Raw genomic sequence first — 21,463 nt, 5'->3', positions numbered from 1 at the left:
TGTAGACAACTGTTAAAAGTTGTACTTAATCTTTTTCAATGGTAGGTTGGGGGTATTTCAAGGAATATGCGTAAAAAACTTTGAAAGTACTGATTTAACGTGCTTACAATGATGTGCGTGCCACGATACAGAATTCTGAATTCCAGCCCCCCCTACAATTACTCTCCCCCCTTAAATCACATCCTGCCCGTGAATTTGGCATCAATTCACGATCAGGATGCATTCCCCCTGTATTTTGGGCCTAGAAAATTCTGATCTGGGCTGATTGGTACTTCCATGCAAAAACTAAACCAATTTTGCATTTATATGATCAAAAATACACTTTGTATATTTGCATTCTTCCCAAACGCAACGTTTAATAGGAAGCAGGATGGACATTTTCGTAAATGTCGTACACACCCGAGAACTGACTGACGGCGTAAAATTTGCTTATTTTCTTCCTTCTTCTCAAACTACTAAATACTACTAATCCTAGTTCCTAAATCTCTCTTTCTGACTTAAATCTTTCTAAGTTCCTTCTAACATCTGTCGTGTTGTAACTATGAATTTGCCACGTGTCAATTCAGAATTAAGATCTTGACCGAAGAGGACCCACAGGACATCCCGGCTAAGTTCTCTCATGTGTCATTTGGTAATACAATGAAGGTATTTTGGTCCATTCACCTGTTTATGGGAGCTGGATTCCCAAATTGCCCTTGGAAGGCTGAAGGCTCCTCCTGTCTTCTGACTTCTGAGGGAAGAGGAGCATATTCCTGCCTTGGCGGTGTTATATTCCACGGCTCGATTTTCTCTTCATTAGAGCTCGTCACCACAAAACAGGAGCAGAGAGAGAGAGAGAGAGAGAGAGATTGGCGACTTTTTTTATCCTTATTCTTCAATCCTGATTTCCTTGTACCCGCTGTAATATCAGGGTATGACTTTTCTTCTTCCCACATTACTCTTCAATGGGGTTCTGGTCATTTGTTACTCATTGTTTGATTTGGTTTCATGTAGTTTGACCCTTTTGATGTGCTTGCATGTTTTTCTTGATTTGGAAATCTGTTTTTTTTTTTTTTTTTTCATTTTTGATTCGTTTGAACTCTGTGAAGATTTGATGTTGAGTAGCGATATTTTAACCAGTTGGGGTGTTATTTTTGGTTCAATATGTCGTTTCTGGTTATGCGTTTGTTGATACTCATGATTGTTTATACTGGGTATAATTTGTTATGAACTTCTGATGCATCTTGATCATTTTATTGGTTTTCCAAGCTGGGTTTTGAGAGGTAAGGCTTGAATTGTATTGCTGGCTTGAAATATTGGCATTTTCAGTTTCCATTAGGGTTTCCGTTGTTATCGTCTTTAAATTTTGATTTGATGGATTAGGTGGGTTATCGGGTGGAGGTGGAGGGTATAGATTTTGGAATTAATCTAAGGTGACGCGGGTGGTCTCTCTCTGGCATTTGCTAACATAAGCACTGGGAACTAAAGATAGAGATGAGAATTGTTTTGTAAATGTCGAGTCAGGCTGGGTAACTTAGCTTTGTCTACGAGATAACTTCTAAATTTCTTTGTCCGAAAGCTTCTGTGTTGTTTGAAGGACGTTTTTTGCTTTCTGTTCCCAGATTTTCATAGAAAATGCTTGAATTCTTTTTTGCTAAATTCCTAATTATTTGGTGGACACGGGATTCATTTAGCAATATAGTTTAATCTTTATTGAATGATTTGTACTGATATTTATGCTTGTACGCTGGATGCATTATATAATTGCACAGATCTTCTATTTAGTATGCCCCAGCCATTGGTACTTAAATTATATCTTATAGTGATATGTGAATATAGATTGCCAGATGCATAAACAGCTTATATTTGCAAAAAAAGTTGATCAAACATTCTTGCCATCATCATATAAAATCTCACTATTTGCAACATGGCATGACCTTCTTTTTTGGGAATTTGGACTAATCCCAAATGTTGAATCTAAAATTCCAAACCCTGGTTTTATATAATGGTGGTTGTATTGAGATGTTCACAATTTGTCTCATTCTCTTTTTCACACACCATGTAGTTATTTATTTTTGAATCCATTCAATATGTTTGTTGTATGCTAGGTGCCATTTGACTGTTGTATTTTGAAAGGTATGATACTTTTGTTTTTGGTGGAAAGGGATATGATACTGTTGGAACAAATTGCAGATGCAACATATGGCTTTTCTTGGATATGAGATTTTTCTATGCCTGTGAACTGCTATGGGGGTTTGTGAATGGTTGCTGCAGCTCGCATGTGTTGACAATATTGACATGGATGATAGCAGTGTCTAGCATCTAAGATATCTGGCTTCTAACTGCCAATTGGGTAAGGATTCTTTAATTTGCATACCAAGCAAAAGGCTCTATTTTAACATGGTTCTTATCTAGGCAACCAACTTTCCAAGGGCCAGAGCGCTAATTTCTACAATGCATTTACCTTGATAAACTGTTACTGATTTTAGATCTGGCTCTTTTGAGTATCTACCAATGCCAAAGTCTTAGTTAACTTGAGAGGGAGGGGTTGGATTGAGAATGATTGGAGTATGATGTTGTGAAAATTAACATGTTTTTCTACAGTGTGCTAATTTATAAGCATGGAGAGTTCACCATCACCTTCGGGCCAGAAGCACAACCAGCATACACCCATGCACAAATTTTCTTCTGTTGGGACCCATAAAGATCTTTGGTATATTACACGAGAAGGGTCCTTGCCTGAAATAGATTCAGCTTTGGCAGCACTGAAGAAAAATGGGGGCAATATTGATTCAAGGAATATGTTTGGTCTCACTCCTCTTCACATTGCAACATGGAGAAATCACATTCCAATAGTGAGGAGGCTACTTGCGGCTGGTGCTGATCCTGATGCTAGAGTATGTTAGTTATATGTCTTTACTTCTTTACGCTTTCTTGTCTTGCTTAAGAAAAAATGGAAAAAAAAGTGAGAGTGGTCCTTTTAATTAGTTTCTGTTGCAATGCCAACTATTAGTTTTTTTTTTTTGACCTTAAGAGGCTTTTTATGTCCTCATAAAATTCTGTTGGATCTATACTAGGATCTTTTATTATTGATTACTTCCCTTGTTAATTATTCAAAGCACATTTATCTGCGCATTTGTATTACACAATAAGGAATCTTTAGCATTTTCTTATTTTGATTGCTTTGGAAGCATTTTGTTGTATCTTATACTTATAATTCTTTCATTTGAAATCTATATTTTTTAATGCTCACATGAATGGAATCTATCAGCATAATATTCCTAATTTTACCTTTACAATGTGGGTGCCATCTGAATCTTATGGGCTAAGCAATCAATGGCTATACCACCTGTACTATTTTTGGGGGAGTGATTAGGGATGAAAAAGGTGTTGTCATGGCAAAGTATTCAGGTCCCATTGGTGTTGGCAATTCCTTAAAAGCTGATGTAATGGTGTTGCTACAGTCTACAAGCATTGAGGATAGCTAAGCAGCTCGGGCATCAATCCTAACAGGGTTACAGCTGGCAGCTGGCTAAATCTGTCAATGACTGGAATATATCAAGGTTGTCATAGACTGGTAAAATGGTAATAAGTCAGTGGTATGGAGATTCAGATGCGTTCAGAGAGATTCAGTTCCAAATGTCTGAGAGGAATCAATTGCTTGGACTCCGGGATCTGAATTGCTCAATAGCTTGAGTTTAATAGGAATAATCTATAGCCAGTCATTGCACATACTTCAAGGTATGTGCAATGACTATATTGGAGCCATTTTGTTTTCCATTGAATATTTTATTATTTCTTTCCAACCAAAGGCTCCGTTGGATGGCAACCCTCGTGCTTCTCTAGAGAATCTTTCCTCTTCTCTTTGTTGGACCATAGAACCTTGGGCTAACGATTCAAATTGATATGTGCAATGACTATATTGGAGCCATTTTGTTTCCCATTGAATATTTTATTATTTCTTTCCAACCAAAGGCTCCGTTGGATGGCAACCCTCGTGCTTCTCTAGAGAATCTTTCCTCTTCTCTTTGTTGGATCATTGAACCTTGGGCTAACGATTCAAATTGATATGTGCAATGACTATATTGGAGCCATTTTGTTTCCCATTGAATATTTTATTATTTCTTTCCAACCAAAGGCTCCGTTGGATGGCAACCCTCATGCTTCTCTAGAGAATCTTTCCTCTTCTCTTTGTTGGACCATAGAACCTTGGGCTAACGATTCAAATTGATATGTGCAATGACTATATTGGAGCCATTTTGTTTCCCATTGAATATTTTATTATTTCTTTCCAACCAAAGGCTCCGTTGGATGGCAACCCTCATGCTTCTCTAGAGAATCTTTCCTCTTCTCTTTGTTGGACCATAGAACCTTGGGCTAACGATTCATGCTAACTTCAATGGAGGGCTCCACGTAAAGTCACAAAGGAAAGAAACAACTCCAAATACTAAAAACAAATTTGTAGGAAGTTAGCAAGCGATGGGCCAACTCGATTTACTGACACTGCTCAAGGGGAAAATAAAGCAATTTAAAGCTTTAAAGGAGACACATATGTAGGAAATTTGAGGGTTTAGGGGTCACACTTGATTAGCAGAAGTTCAGAACCAGATTCAAAGAGAAAACCCTTTTAACATATCCAAAGCTGGACACACTTATTGCATTTCAGAATTCTTTATCCCTTTATGAGTCCTAAATTCTAGGGGTGGATTTGAGCCAAATATATAGCTATTCGAGCTTGAGCTCGACTCGGCTTGAGCTTGATTGTAGTCCAAACTTCATATAAAAAATAAAAAATTATTCATGTAAAAAAGTTATATATATAATAAAAATGATTACATATAAAAATGATTTATTATTATACATATAAAAAATAACAATATTATATATAATATAATATAAGCTTGATTAAGCTCGTGAGCCTTATTTGTCGAGCTTCATTGGGCTCGAGCTTGGCTCAATTAGCAAATGAGCCTATATATTGGCTCGAGCTCGGTTTAAACCGAGTTGGGTCGAGCTTTTCATGAGCCAAGCTTGAATAGTTGGGTCGAGCTTTTCATGAGTTGGGAATTTGTCTTTAAGAGGAACCTACCAAGTATCTTCCTAGAATTTATTTTTGCCCCTTTACAAGTTCCGTGCATTAAAAATTGCAGAAAAGAAGTATAGCAAAGATGGTTTTCCAAGGAGAAGAGAGAGTGGCTCTAGCATTCAAGTTAACAACTCAACTGTTTGGTGAGACTCCATGTATACTTTTAATTACCTTGTGCCAGAGTTTGTCTGAGTCAACAGGATATCTCCACAATCACTTACTTCGTAGAGATATGTTTTGAGCTTAATCCTCCCAATCCCTAACCTACTTTCTTCCTTGCTTCTACCAATGACATCCTAGTTGACAATATGATCCCTTCTAGATTCTTTTGGTTCCTACAAGAAATCTCAAGATTTTTTTAATTTTTTTGACTATCGACATCGAGGTATTAAAAATAGAAAGGTAGTAGATATAGGCCGATAAAGTAGTTGTCAAGGCCTTGCCTAGGCGACTAGGCACCCTTGGCTGGGCGCCTCGCCCAAACGCCTTGACTTTTAGCAACTAGGCGCCTGCCTAGGCGACAAAAGTGACAAGGCGGATGCCTTTTATAATATCATTTATATTGCTGTATCTTATTAATGTATGTGTTGATACATTTTATTATATGCTATATATATCAATTATACTTTGTTTTAATGTTTTACTATTGAAATTTAAAATATCAAAGGGTTTTGAGAAGAGAAAAAGAAAGAAAAGAAAAGAAAGAGGAAAGAAAGAATAGAATAATAAAGTTCTTTTTTTTTTCTATTCTCTCTCTCTAATTAAATAAAACAGAAACTCCATCATTGTTTTTTTTTTTCTATTTTACTTACCGTCTTGAATATTTGTCATATAAAGTTAGTAACCTTCTTTAGCTGCTAATTAATATGAATTTTCTCTATTAAATACTTATTATAGTAGTATTATTTTTGAAAATAATGAATTAATATATGTAAAAGATTTTTATCTTTTAAATGTGATGATTTGCCACATTTTTAGAGGAAATTTAATGTTCTTAATAAAGAGAGTTGCTATTTTTTCAATTAACATACATGCTGAATGGTATATAAAACTAGGAAACTAGCCAAAAGTCAGTTTTTTATATTATAAAATTTTTATCACCTAGGCGACTAGGCACCCCAGAGTCGCCTAGACGCCTTGAAAACTATGGCCGATAACTGATTGGAAAGGGTTTCCTTGATCGAAGTGATCCTACCTACTAGGGAGAAAGGCAAAACAACTCCCTGAGCTGTCTTTGGGCAGATTGAATCCCTAACAGCAAAGCATGATTTATGGGGAGTCATAGCTTGTAGAGAACAGAAAGGTGAACTTGGTGCAACCTGCCCTCCCACAATATCTTTGTTCGGATCTAGGGATTTAGGCTAGCTGAAGGGGCGAAGCCCCCTAAGCTAAAGGGGCCAGGGGCAGATCACTTTCTCTTCCCTTATCTTTTCTTTCCTTCCCTTTTCTTTTCTCTCTCTCTCTCTCTCTTTTTCTTCTCTTTCTTTTTCTTTCCCTTTGCTTTCTTTTCTTTTCCTTTCCTTTCCTTTTTCCTTTTTTCTTTTTTCTTTTTTTTTTAAGTCTTTTTATATGAGGTGTGCATGAGGCGTATGCCTCTTGCACATGAGGTGTACGCCTCAGAGGTGTCAACGCCTCAGGCTTACGCCTTGGGGCGTTTTGGGAGCGCCTCCAGGTGCATGCCTTCCACGCATTTTCAAATATTGATCCACACTACACCACTGTCTACAGCTGTTCTGAATTGTGGACAGAAACTCTCTACACCCACAGGGGCGTTCTGCAAGTGTAGTGTGGACTGGTCCACACCACACCTATTGATTCCGTACATCTCACGTACAACTTGTGGGATAATTTACACAATCGATCATTAATGGAAAAAAACCATAATTTAAAATAATTTGGAATAATAATATAAAATAAAACACAATACATAATTACTAATAAATGTAAAGTAAATATATTTTTCCATTATAATATTATCTTCAGCAATAAACAATTTAAAAAAGAATTTCAATATAAATTAAAATATGTTAAAAGATTAAATAAAATGAGTGTAGTTGGGCCAATGTAACACAGGTGTGTTACACCGAATCCTTCCACGCCATAGTGTGGCCCATCCACGAGAAAATACCGTGGATGATAAATTGGGGTGTGGTCCGTCCCTGTCCACACAAAACAGAACACCACATTCTATCGTGTACAGGACCAAAACGGTCCCATCCACGATAGAACGCCACATTCTACCGAACACCCTTTGAATCAGCTGCACGCTAGATTTCCTCTTGCTAGTTGAGCCCTTGATTTTCCTTTTATGGTGTTGAATGAGGGAGAAGATGGTAGATGACAATAATTGTCCACAATCCTCTCCTTGTTTAATGGTTTCATGTGACCACTTAAAGAGGCACCTGATTCAAATTGCCTTGTAACCTGGTTAAATGGTTCGGCTAAGTTGTGGTTCACCTGTTTAGAGTGGGACAAAGGCCTGTCCATATAAGACATGCATTTTATCCCTTCACCTCCCACCTATCAGTGGTTTAAAAGGCTCACCTAGGCCGCTAGGAGCATAGGTGTGACATGTTTTAAGGCTTGTGCCTTGCCTAGGCTTAGGTACAGCTCCTTTGAAAAGACATGTGCCTAGCTTCTTGTGCTTAAGTTCAGGCATGTGCCTGAGTTAGATTTTGCACTTTTTTGCCTTTTGAAGTACAGTGGTTGGGCGAGAATCCTCCTTTTTCCTAATGTTGTTCATTCATTTTTCTTAATATATGAATTTTTAAAAGATAAGGAACTATAACTAAAAAGTCTAAAATTATAAAACCAATTTTTTTGTGTATGAATTAAAAATTTAAGACCCTAGCATTTACTTTTTATTTTGATAGGAAACGATAACTTTCATTAGATAATTAAAAAGATTACAGGCTTACTACCCACAAACCTTGAAGTAAGGCCATAACTTTTGCCCTTAATGAATCTCCCACTCCAATTGGGCCCGAGTAAAGGGCCAAGACTTTTCCTTCCTCGTTTCTGTACACATCTCCAACTCCCGACGGACCTGGATTACCCAAGGAGCTTCCATCAAAGTTTAGCTTCACCTGGATTACCCTAGCATGAACTTGTTTGCACTTGCCTCAAGGGGCTTGGTACAAATGCGACTTGTAGAATTAGGAATACAAGATGTTTAACTTCACATTAGCTATTTGAAGTAGTGTGATTGGGTAAGCAATAGAGATAGAAAGTTTGATATGCCTAAATTGTTCAGTGCTTGAATATGTTTTATATATTAATTTGATTTTTTTTGCATCTTCACTTTGGATATGTTTTATATATTAAGTTTATGCATTTTAATTTGGGCTAATAGGCTTTTTAATACATTTAGTTTAAAATTAATGTATGCATTTTCAATTAATACTAATTTTAATGTTTCTTGATTTCTTTTTTTGCATTTTTTTTTAAATTAAAAATTTTGCGGCTTGCTTCAAGAAGGTTTGCATCTCACCTTGTGCCTTGTGCCTGATGAAAAGCCCTTTGTAGTTTTTTGCACCTTACACTTTTAAAACGTTGCCCCCAGTACTTGTCATTCTTGGGAATCACATGGGTTTAGATCCAACAGCTTCTTTTTTGCTCCATTTTTGTTATCCCGGCCATTTCCTTTTAGGGAGTTCAAAAGAGTTTCTTTATAAGACAATCACTTGCCCTTTCTTTGACTATCGATCCCTGGTTTGCCATGTTGACCCATGCATTCCACATCATCATTCCTTACCTCTCAACTATAGGAGGAGAATCTGGTTTCCACCTTATCTTTCTACCTTCCACCTTATCTTTCTACCTTCCACAATCAACTCGATCATTCTAGGGATGTGATTAATCTTTGTTTCTCTCAGTCTCATCTTTATCTTTGCCTCCCTTAGGTTAGATTAACCAGGATGATGAATTCCTCATCAGATTCAATAAACCCATCATATATGTTGCTCATATATTTGAAGATATATTTTCTCCATAGTTGATCTCCCTTTCCTTATTGAATGATACCACCCACACTCCCTTCCAGCTTCTGCTGTTCTGGTTCAAAGTTACAATTTGTTCCCACTTAGCATTTATTATCTCTCTGCTTTATTCTATGAGCTGACTTATTTACCTGCAATTTTTCTCTCAAGGATTTAGAGAAGGAGCTTTTCTCTTCATCTTCTCTTATAGGAAAAATCATCATTATCATATTATCAAAAAAAAAAACATCATTATCATCATCCAATCCTTATCCCAACTATATGGGGTCGGCAACATGAATCCTGTTTTGCCATTCCATTTTATTTAATGCCATATCAATTGTTAAATTATGGGCACTTGAATAATTTCTAACTACTTTCATTTGATCCATGTCCTTTTTGGTCTACCCCTAGCCCTTCTAGCCCCTTCAACTTGCCACAGACCACTTCCTCTACAGGTGCTGTTGGTGGTCTTCTATGCACATGTAAACCATCTTAGTCTATTTTCTCTCATTTTATCACCTATTTGAGCTACTCCTAGGTTCTTTTGAATGACTTCATTTCTGACCCTATCCATTCTAGTTTTTCCATTCATCCATCTCAGCATACACATTTCTGCCACTCATTTATTGGACACGTTTCTTGATTGCCCAACATTTTGTTCCATACAACATAGTTGGCCTTAGAGCTGTTTTATAAAATTTTCCTTTCAATCTAAGTGGTATTCATTTATCACATAAAACCAGTGTTTTAAAAGCGCAAGGCGCAAAAAAAACGCAAGGGCCAATTTGCACCTGAGGCGTAAGGCGAGGCGCACGCCTTTTTAAGAAAGGCACAAAATTACAAAAAAAAAGCTAAAAAAATAAAAAAAGTCAGAAAATTCCAAAAAATGCAAAAATTTAAAAAATATTAAACATAATGTTAATAAAAATATAAACTTAAATTATAAAATAAATGATTTAAAAAACCTATTATCTAAAATTAAAATACATAAACATAACATGTAAAGTGTATTCAAATGAAAATTTAAAAATAAAAGCAAACATATAAAGTATTTTCAAGCATGTAAAACCCGTAATCTCTTTTTTTTTTCTTAATTGCATTGCTTCAAGTAGTTAATGTGATGTAAAACATATTGCATTATTGATTCTATGAGTCGCCTTTGTAGCATGCCCCTCGAGGCAAGCCCGAACAAGTCTATGTTAGGGTCTGAAATTCTTATTTCTCACATAAAATATAATGATTTTACAGCTTTCATTGCCTTTTAAGGAGATATTTTATTGCAATGAATGAATGAACAACATCAGGCACATGCCTAGGCGCACCAGGCGCACGCCTTTTGAAAGAGGGGTGCCTAGGACCTGGGCGAGGCGCATAACCCAAAATGCGCCTCGCCTGTGCGCGCCTTTTAAATCATTGCATAAAACACTGGATGCAACCCTCCATTTTGCCCATCTTGCTCCTAATTCTATGGGCAACATCCTCCTCAATCTCTCCCTTGTTATGAATTATTGAACCAAGGTATCGGAAAAAGTTACATTGCATTTTCTCTTGGTTTCCAATCCTAAGTGTATCCTCATTTGCTCCTATCATCTCACTACTATGCTAGTGTGAGCTTGTTTTGCATCAATAGTCCGAAGCCCATATAAAGGAGGGGGTTGTGTCAGGTTGGCAGTCGGCATTAAAACTTTTGCCGAACTCATATTATTAGCCGACCCCATATAGTTGGGATAAGGCTTGGATGATGATGATGATGACATCATATATTTTGTTTGTCTTTCATGCTATAAAACTGCTTATTTCTAGTGTATTTGTCCATGAACTTACTTTCGTATTTAAACCTTCATTAGTTTCATCAATTAAAACAATGTTATCAGCAAGCAACATACACCATGGACATCCTCCTGAATGTGTTTAGTCAATTCATCTTACAGGAAAAATGAGTTCCATATATTCCTGCAGCTTTTGTCCTTGTACTTTCCATCTGGATGCCTTTTTTTGCTTCCAGAATACAAACACTTTGTCTCCTTTCCTTGCAAAAATTTTATACTAGTTGAATGAACCTTCCACTTCTGTTTGCTCTTCTCTATGCCTCAAAAAGTTTTTTTTTTTATTTTTTTGCTATTACTGCTGCATTCATCCCTTCAATGACTCTCCTTTCTACCAAAAGAGCTCTTTCTACAAATCCCTTCCACCATGTTATGCATCTACTATCCTGGTATAGCACTCCTTTTCCCACCTTTTGAACCTTCAAACTGTTCCTTCTAGAGAGATCTGCTCCTGGTGTAATGTTTTAGCCTCGATCAAAATCTGTTTTCTCCACTTTGTCCTAGTCCATCCTTTCTCCAGCTCTTTCTCCATTATTCCTCAGCTTTCAGCCCTTTTCCTCTTTAACAGGGATTCCTAAAACTTTATACTACCTGTACTAATTCTAAGTTGTAACACATTTCATCAACCCTTACTTGATGTAACATTTAATTGTACTAAATGACTAGTACAGTTGAATAATATATATTTATGCACAACTATTATTTAATTTAGCTGATATGAGTGCACATTTTTCATAATAATAAGTGTTTAATGATATGCTGCATGCTTGTTTTTCGTGTACACACTTGGGGGGAGTGTTTATCTCTTAGACGCCTATACTATGCTATGTATGCCAAGTAAACTTAAGAAATCTTTGAAGTGGAAGGTGTTGGCAGGGAGATATACTTGGGGCAGCCATATGCTGAAAATGGAAGTTGTCCACTGTCAGGTTTCATGTTTCTGACTTCTTAAGTGTTGGGATCCAAAACATTGGTTCTGTTCTTATAAAATATTTAAAGCTTCTTAAACATTGCAGGATATCTTTTGCTCCTGATTTTATGTGGCAAGTGAATCTCTTCTCAGTTTGCATGATCCTTCACCTTATGTCTTTTAGGATGGAGAGTCAGGATGGAGTAGCTTGCACAGGGCTCTTCATTTTGGTCATCTTGCTGTCGCAAGCATTCTTCTTCAATCTGGTGCTTCTCTTACACTTGAAGACTCTAAATGTCGATATCCTGTTGATCTACTTTCTGGACCTGTGTTGCAGGTTGTTGAGAATGGATGTGATTCAGGTAAACCTGTCTGGAATAGCCACAGTTTCAACCTTTTATGCTTATATAGTAATTGATCTTTCTATTGGGCATAGATTGGTTATAGTGATATATTTGATGAATTCCACTGTGATTTTAGTTGTTACGGAGGTCTTCAGTTGGGGAAGTGGTGCCAACTATCAACTTGGAACTGGAAATGCACATATACAAAAATTGCCATGTAAAGTTGATTCACTTCATGGAACTTATATTAAGTTGGTTTCTGCTGCAAAGTTTCATAGTGTAGCAGTTGGTGCTCGTGGAGAAGTGTACACCTGGGGATTTGGAAGGGGTGGTCGCCTTGGACAACCTGATTTTGATATCCATAGGTACTTTGGAATTTTGTAACTACAAAATCCTTTTGGGAAACATTAACACTCATGAACAGTCTTTTCTTCTATCTTGTGCTTGTTGTGCATCTGTACCTTATGTTTCTTGTAATTTTTGTAAATGCTATCTATTATCTACTAATCTCTTTATTTTTTCCTTGGACAAATTATGTTTTCGTTTTTGGTAAATACATATTATAACCTTATCGGCATAATACTAGTTAAAAAAGTCTTTATTAACATAATGGCAGAAGTTGAATGGAAAACCATATTCACCCTTGCAGCACGTCGAAGTGTCATACAAAAAGTGGAGCTTGATCACCTTAGCTGTCCATCTATATCATTTTTTTTTTGATCAAACCTGTCCATCTATATTATTACTTATCTTTTGGTGTGCTAAACTTTATCTTCCTACTACATTAATTTCTATGAAAGACATAAATGACTCCTCTATTTATTTGGACCTAGATGGATGATATTCTCCTATTTTTTTTCTCTTTGTTTGATAAGAAAATAAAAATTCATTAAAAACAAAAACAAAGAACAAGGGGAAGGTAGCGAGACATCACCTGGGAGAAGAAAGAAGAAACCTAACAAATTCAACAACAGATACAGCACACTCACACCCAACACGAGACCCACATAAACAGACATGACTCAGAGAAACAGCAATTCTCTGCCACACTAACACAGAGCAAAGAAAACAAGACAACTCCAACAGACCTTGCAAAGACGAGATCATTCCTCCCTGTTGAGCTCCTCTTCCTGACCTCCTTCAGTCTGGTTCTCTCCCTCTTCCCCTACTTTTGTCAAATTCTTTTTACATCTCTTCTCTCTACTTTTCTCAAATTCTTCAAAAGCTCATCTAGCTAAGGCCTCACCACCCAAGAAAAAGAATCCCAAATTCTTACCAACCTCCACATCCCTATCTACAAGTGTCTTCACATCCTAACCTCCTTCATGTTTTTCCTCCAAATACTTGCCAACCTCCACTCCCTCATCCACCATAAATTAGTATCCTCACCTCCGCTTTGACAAGACCCCCCTTTCAACTAATGTTATGCATCTTTATTCTTCTTAATATAAAAGATTTTCATTAAAAATAAAGAAAAAATCAGATCCCCGCTTCCTCTTCATCCTCCTCCCCTTCCTCCTAACTCCCTCCTCTTAAGGAGGCTTATGCCTCTTGCATTCTGAACTACGCCTCACGCCTCTAGGTAGTGGAATGCCTCGCATCACGCCTCCGCGTTTTAAAACATTGGTTTAAACTCCCCAATCCCTTTGCACCACGTAAGGCTGCTTCTTCAACCCTTTCATTTTCTTCCTTGCGAGCCTCTCTCCATAGGCCTGCTTCTTCTTGGTATTTCTTCTGGCCTGACGCCATTGAGAAGAAGAGCTGCAGAATGAAGATCCCCCCAGTAAGTGCTAGCAAGAGTCCCACCACAAAGATGGACGATTGATTCAGCTATCTCCTGCTTCCCTAGGTGAAAAGGAAGTCCTAACACACGTACCAGAACTTCATCTTTAACAAAGAAATCTTTAGAGTTAGAACCTGGGCTCCACCTTGCAATTGTAACTTGCCCATACGTAGACTGAAAATTAACTGCTGACACATCTAATTCATCTTCAGCCAGATCAAGAACTGCCTTGCAGCTCTCAAAGGGAGTTATAATGAAACATCCTTTTAATTTCAAGTTACAAATCAGCAGGTCTGCAATCCTCTTCCAATCATTAACCTGACTTTTAACTTGGATAATATATTTGCTTTCCCAATCTTCCCTTTTAGTGTATGCTAGCACCCTGCTCTGACCGTTGCACTTTGCCAAAGCCATTAGATCTTGTTTCAAATACTCCTCTTTAACAGCATTTTTTGTTGCCTTCTCTTCTTTTCTCTGGGCCTCCTTTTCTGCTATTGCCAGGCATGTTACAAACTCCTTTAGTAATCCACCTACCTCCTTGCAGCCTTGCCCGTCTACCTTCAGGAAAACAAACCATCTGCTTCCTACCCTTTCCAAAAAATTCCAGAAAAGCAATGTAGGAACCTTTATTATTCCTCTTGCTTTCTAACACGTATCATTTACCATCTCCAGTTCCATACTCCTTCCAGCTTGGCTGTTTCGCTTTGATGTTTGCTCCACTGAAGAAATCCTCAACCCAGTCAACATCTATGCCTTTCAAGAACACAGTTGCCTTCTTTGCTTCCCTAATCTTCAGACTCAGCACATCCCTGATTCTTGTTTCTTCGAAAAGTAGCTCCTTAGCTTCAACCTTCAAGGCTCTCTTTCAACATCCAGCTTCTACGAACCTATTCTCCATTGCTTCTTCCCCAAAATGTAAACGATGATCCTGAAACACTCTTCTATCATCCAACAATTCTTCGTCAGAATTAGACAATTTATAATTCAAATCAAGGGGTGTAGTTGCTAGCTTAACCCTAAGTTTGCCTGTCTCAGTAATCAAATCAAAGACATACTTGCATTGGAAAATGAATATGCCATCATTGGATCTAGGAACCTCAACTCCCAAGAATATCTTAGTTCCCCTAAGTCCTTGATTTCAATTTGGTATTGAGAAACCTCTTGAGACTTTCTGCCTCCTGCACATCATCACCAAACATTATCATCCACATATACAATCAAGAAAGTGGTAGAAGTAGCCTCTCCTCTTGACAAAGAGGGTGCAATTTGACTGTGTTTGGGTATGGCTAAAAGCCTGAAACTGACAAGAGCTGCCTGAAATCTCTCAAACCATGTTCTAGGTGATTGTTCAAGGCCATCAAATGATTTCTTTAGTTTACACACTTTTCCCCGTGTCTCATTACCATATATCTCATGAGGAAGGGACATGCATACCTATTCATGCAAATCCCTATTTAAGAAGGCATTCTTTACATTAAACTGACATAAGGGCCAATCAATAGTTGCTACTAGAGATAACAAAGCCTCATGGAGGTCATCTTAGCAACAGGAGCAAATCTCTCCAAGTAGTCCACCCCATACATCTGTGTATACCCCTTAACAACCTACCTGTGCCTTAAACCTCTCAATAGATCCATCAGCATGATACTTGATGGTATAGACCCATTTGGGCCTGTTAATTTTTTTTATTCCTTTCTTATGTTATGTTATGTTATGAGCTGCCGCCCCATTAAGAGCATCTTTGTAATTGTTTTCATTAAGTGAAGATTAATAAAAGTGATTAGGAGAAAGGAGAGAGAACTGATCGAACTCTCTTCTCCTTCTCCTTCTCCCTTCCTCTTCTCTTCTTCTTCTTTTCTGCTTTCGTTTCTCTTTTCCTCTACTTTCAGATTAAAATATTCTTTTTCCTTTTGGGTTGATTCACATCTGAAACTCCTTTCTTCTCCCTTTCTAATATCCTCTCACCATCAGACTTGTTGAAATTGAACAAAAATAAACTCACCCCTAATTTCCTTGCTTGTGAAAAGCCCATTGGAGGCCATTCAAAGCTCACCTATCTCTCCACTTCTATAGTATCTGGATCTGAAGCCATGAATTTTTCTTCACAACCACACCTCATAGTGCCTACCATCATTCACAACCAAAAACTATTAACAATCATGTTGATCTAGATAACTCAATAGATGGTAATATAGCATAATAATCCAAATGGGGTTCTACTAGGGTCGCACTGCTGGCTGTATTGCAGATTTCGTAGGCATGGTACACAGTTTTGATCTACCAAGTTAGGGGTGCTGAGGCATTTCATTGTATAAATTCATATTATAAATCATTTTACATTTCTTTTGTAACACATCGTTACAAGTAGTAAAGTTGAAGTTACTAATCAAAAGAAAGGATTTTTCATTCAACATAATTCACTCCATTGAGTGATGTATATTTGGTAAGGTCTGGTTAGGGAATCATATGAATAGTTCCCATTAATTACATTGTTGCAAGGGAGCAGAGAACACCTTTTGATTCTGACTTGGAGAAACGAACATATAGAACAAATAAAAAAGAAATGTGGCAATTCTTGAAAAGAAAGTTCCATTCAGGGTTTTAAAAATTGACCTGGAGGCTGAACCGTTTTTGCCTCTGGGTTGTGGGTCATTGATTCAATCATTTGGGTTGAACGGGTCAGATCATGCCATGCCAGCATATGTAATATATACATATATGCATATATATGAATATATATGCATTTTATTAATAAAATAATGTATACTTATTTTTACATGTAATATATGTATATATGTATTATTTTATGTTTAATTTATATTTTTTAATTCAGTTTTTTATTTGGATCATTTACTTAGACAACCCCTATAGGTTCATGTATTTACTAAAACCTACCCTCTTATTTTGCATAGTACTAAAACACCTATATGGTTTGCATATGTTTTATTTAATTGACCCTTCATCAAGAACTTCCATTTGGTAATGGTCACATGACGCCTTAAGGTGTGCCTAGAATATGAAGGGGCATTGGTCCAAGGTTTTTATTCCAAAAATAGCTCTAATAATTCTCTCATCAATCATCTAGAAAACAAATAAACCCTCTCTCCACATTACGAGGATTCTAACACCCCTTGGAGTTAGAGAAATGAATTGGAAATATCAGCTATCAATGTTCAGGCTGATTTCAGATCATTCACAGTCTTTAAATGGAATCCAACATCCAACTCCAAGGATTTATTTGTCGAAGATGGTGTGGTGGTGCGTGTAATAGGCTTGCCATTTCATCTATGGAAACAAGAAGTAGCAGAGTCTATAGCAGTATTGTGTGGAGGAATCTTGAAAGGAACTTTCTGGGGCGATCTTTATTCAGTAGCAATCCTGCTAAGTGGTGTGAAGCCAGAAGACATTCCACGAAAGGTAGAGGTACGGATAGAGGGGAGTTTTGTCTCTGTGTGGCTAGCATCCTCCGTTGAAGCAGGGCTGTGGAAGGAGGCTCGTATGGTAGGAGGGGAGAAGGAGGAAGAAGAAGCATTACGTGGACTTGTGAGATTGGTTAATTCAAATGGGAAGGAATGTTTCACTAAAAAGGGCCAACAAATTCTGGGAAGCCAAAAAGCTTTGGGGCAGATGGAAGGTCAAACCTGTAGAAAGCAAGAAAAGGCTATGACAAATGGCAGATCTTTTGTGCAGGTGGTGTCAGGGGAAATAGATACCAGTGTCTAAAGGGAGAGGGCTGAACCATCAACCTCAGACAGGGAGGGTTTCTGGTTCGACCATTAAAACAGGGGGGCGTGATTTGTTAAGAGGTCACGTGGGAGGAAAAGACTTAGAAAATGGGCCCAGTCAAGTGGATCCCATTTTTGGTGGGCCGGAGAAGGCAACTCAAGTAAAGGCTTTAAAGCTGGGTTCTTATATTACAAGTTTTGAGCCCAAGGCCCATTATAAGACAGATGGGCCAAGGGACCCTTCAAGTAAGCACGTGACTGGGAGGAGGGATGAGCTGATAGACGAGATTAAGCGTCTATCTTCTTCTACCCCGAATCCCTCCTTCCGATCGAACAATTCAGGCGCAAAATCTCAAGACTCTCAGTCTCGAGGCTCTCTACAGTGGGTCCCATCCAACTTGGCGAACCGTCTCTCACCAGATAGGCGCAACCCGAGATACCTGAAGCCTAGTGATTTGAACAGAACAGGGTTTGAAGATTGCTTGAGTGAACAAAACAACAGCGACGATTTTGATAGAGATGAAACTTTAAGTTTGGGAAGTCTGTCTCCGAAAAACAACAATGATTTACTTGAAACAGAAAGTTTGCATATAGAGCTATTGTTTTTAGAGGAAGAGATTGAAGAGGCAGGTGGCGGGAAGACTAGAAATGGTGAAGAAAATGGTCCTAAGGCTGTGAAAACTCCTCTTCCCTTCGTCGAGGGAGTTGACCCTGAGTCTAATGAATTATAGGATGTTGGTGGAGAGGGACAAGAATCGGCCGAGGATGGATGTGGGTATTCCAGTGTCGGAAACACAAAGAAAGGTTTTCCAAGTGGGTAGGTCGTCAAGAAGTGATTCTTTCACTATGTCTACTTCACAACTTTGTCCAAAATAGGGAAAGGCCTTAAAACCATTAGTCTCCTATCAACAACTCAATTCTAGTGATTCTAGTCCTACCCCCGTCCTACCAGGTATGGGTGTCAATTCTTTTTTAGGTACTGACTTGTCTACTATGCCTGTAACAGATATTCCAGCTTCCCATTCAGGAGGTTTTGATACAAGAGAGAGGGTGATAGTGGAAGGAGAGAGGGTGATGGAAGGAAGTAGTAAGGGGGAGGCGGACAAAATTTGGGAGTTGATTTGTATAATGGTGGAGGAACTAAAAAAAAGGAAGGATTCTTAGAGAGATGCTGTAGCCAAAATAAGTGTGAGCAGGGTAAAATTCTTCCTCAGACATTGGCTAGAAAGGATAGAGAAAAGAAAAAGGATGATTGTTGTATTAGGAAGGGGGGGGGGGGAAGGAACAAAGAAGAAAAAAAGATCTGAAGTGGAAAGGCTAATCTCAGACATTGAGGGGGATTTATAATTCAGTGGTAGAGGGGATAGGAGGAAGGGCCTAAAATGAGGAGATTATGGCCTTTTCATGGGTTTGTTTTTGCTATGTTGTCTCGATGAAAATTATTAGTTGGAATGTAAGAGGGTTAGGGAGTGCAAGAAAGAGAAGGGTGATCAAAGACCTACTTCGAAGGGAAAAACCCGATATTGTGCTGTTACAAGAATCCAAAATGATGGAATTAGATGGGAGATGGGTGAGGAGTTTTTGGAGGTCTAGGTTGGAGCTCGTCTCCTTCTTGGGGAGCCTCGGGGGGGGGATCGTAACATTGTGGAGGGAGGATGTGGTGGAAGTAGTGGAAGAATTGATAGGCGGATTCTCAGTTTCCATTAAGTGTAAGAATGTAGAGAATGGGTGTGTATGGGTCTTAACCAATGTTTATGGCCTTAATTCCTATAGAGAGAGGAATGAGATGTGGGAGGAACTATATGCAATCAAGGGGCTATGGGATGGCCCTTGGTGCCTGGGCGGGGATTTTAATGTCATTAGATTCTCTGATGAAACCAGTAATCCCCAACAGGTAATTACAACAAGCATGAGGAAATTTAATGGTTTTATTGAAGAATGTGAACTGAAGGAAATACCTCTACTGCAAGCCAGTTACACTTGGTCCAACTTTTAGGAAACCCCTTTGTGTTCGAAGTTGGACATGTTCTTATTTAACCTTGCCTGGGAGAATAGTTTGGAAAACTTGGTTGCTAGAGCGTTACCCAGGGTCACCTCCGATCACTGTCCTATCCAGATAGGTACTGAGTTTTTTCCTATAGGACCCAAACCTTTTAGATTCGAAAATATGTGGCTTACCCATCCAGACTTTGTGAAAAAAGTGAAGGAATGGTGGGGTGAGGAGGAGAGGGGGGTAAGATGGAAGGGGATCAAGTTTCATAAGAAATTAAAAAGGTTGAGAGCCAAAATAAAAGAGTGGAATAGAGATCATTTTGGTAGAATTGAGGAGCAAAAGTTGTGCCTAATCTCTCGAATAGAAAACTTGGATGTGAAGGAATCTCAAAATGGGTTGATCGAGGAGGACAGAGTGTTAAGGAGACAATTGAAAAAGGATTTGGAAGATGTGTTACTGAGGGAAGAAATCAATTGGAGACAAAAATCTAAACACAAGTGGATTAAGGAGGGCGATGGGAACACTAGATTTTTCTATGATTTAGCAAATGGGAAACGAAGAAAGAATCTTGTGACCAAGCTAGAGATAGGAGAGGAGGTGATTACCAACCAGGATGACATAGCCAGAAAATTTGTGGACCACTTCAAATCGATTTATAGAAGACCTTTGAGTGAGAGAGTAGTCGTGGAAGGGGTGGAATGGCCAAGAATTGATGACGGAGTGGCAAGGTGGATGGAAAGGGATTTCGAGGAAGAAGAGATTAAGAAAGCTATTTTTCTAATGGATAGATCCAAGGCTCTAGGTCCAGATGGCTTTACAATGGGTTTTTATCAAGACTGTTGGGAGGTGTTGAAAGAGGATTTAGTTGAAGTCTTTAAGGAATTTGCAGACAATCACATTATAAGCCCTGGAATTAATGCCCCCTTTTTGGCCTTGATACCTAAGAAGAATGATGCCAACCACCCAAAAGATTATAGGCCTATTAGTCTGGTGACAAGCATCTATAAAATTCTGGCTAAAGTGCTCTCGTTGAGGATCAAAACAGTCCTCCCTTCTATCATTAGTGAAACCTAGGGGGCTTTCATTCAAGGGCGACAAATAACAGATCAGATCTTAATTGCGAATGAGTGTGTGGAGGAAATGAAAAGGTCTAGTAAGAGAGGTTTCATTTGTAAATTGGATCTTGAAAAGGCTTATGATTTGGTGGACTAGAAGTTTCTATTAGAGGTTATGCGAAACTATGGATTTGGGGACAAGTGGTGTAGTTGGATTTTTGGGTGTATCAGTACTTGTCACTACTCCATTCTAGTAAATGGTATGGTGAGGGACTTTTTTCCAGCTTGCAGGGGTGTCAGGCAAGGGGATCCACTCTCACGCTTCCTTTTTACCTTAGTAGCTGATGTGATTAGTAGGATCATTACTAAGGCTGACAGTGAAGATGCCATTAGGGGTTGGAGAATAGGGAGACACCAAGTCCCCGTCACCCACCTTCAGTTTGCAGATGACCTAATGATCTTTTGTGAAGGAGGTTTTAGCGAAAAGGTAGCAAACCTAAAGGAGCTAATCAAAGGATTTGGAAGTATTTCTAATTTGAGAAGAAATTTGGAAAAGAGCTGCATAGCGGGTATAAATTTGGAGGTAGGGGAGGTCGAGGCTATTGCGGAGTGTCTTGAGTGTTTCACCTCTTCTTGGCCTATGTCTTATTTAGGGCTTCCTTTAGGGGCAAATCCTAGGGAGAGTAGATTTTGGACCCCGGTGATAGAAAAGTTTAAGAAGAGATTAGCCTCATGGAAGAGGAATTATGTCTCTTTAAGAGGGAGAATTACCCTAATAAGAG

General features: G+C 38.3%; 1 protein-coding gene across 2 annotated transcripts in view; it reads left to right on the top strand.

Annotated features, from left to right (window-relative positions):
• The first annotated feature begins 849 nt into the window (after window positions 1-849).
• LOC104604113 (uncharacterized) overlaps window positions 850-21,463 on the top strand; it is a 35,533-nt gene continuing 14,919 nt past the window's right edge. Inside the window, exons 1-5 of one of the 2 annotated variants that reach the window (XM_088898983.1) lie at window positions 850-900; window positions 2,173-2,332; window positions 2,584-2,876; window positions 11,966-12,143; window positions 12,262-12,490. In XM_088898983.1, coding sequence (XP_088755109.1) covers window positions 2,601-2,876; window positions 11,966-12,143; window positions 12,262-12,490 — 683 coding nt within the window. In that variant the 5' untranslated portion in view covers window positions 850-900; window positions 2,173-2,332; window positions 2,584-2,600. Of the gene's footprint in view, window positions 912-2,172; window positions 2,333-2,583; window positions 2,877-11,965; window positions 12,144-12,261; window positions 12,491-21,463 lie in introns of both variants that reach the window. The other variant, XM_010268335.3, reaches the window with a different exon arrangement.

Source organism: Nelumbo nucifera, chromosome 2 (genome assembly GCF_055504915.1).
Source record: "Nelumbo nucifera cultivar China Antique chromosome 2, China Antique-T2T, whole genome shotgun sequence".
Taxonomy (NCBI): Eukaryota; Viridiplantae; Streptophyta; class Magnoliopsida; order Proteales; family Nelumbonaceae; genus Nelumbo; species Nelumbo nucifera.
This window is presented reverse-complemented; position numbering and strand designations above follow the sequence as displayed.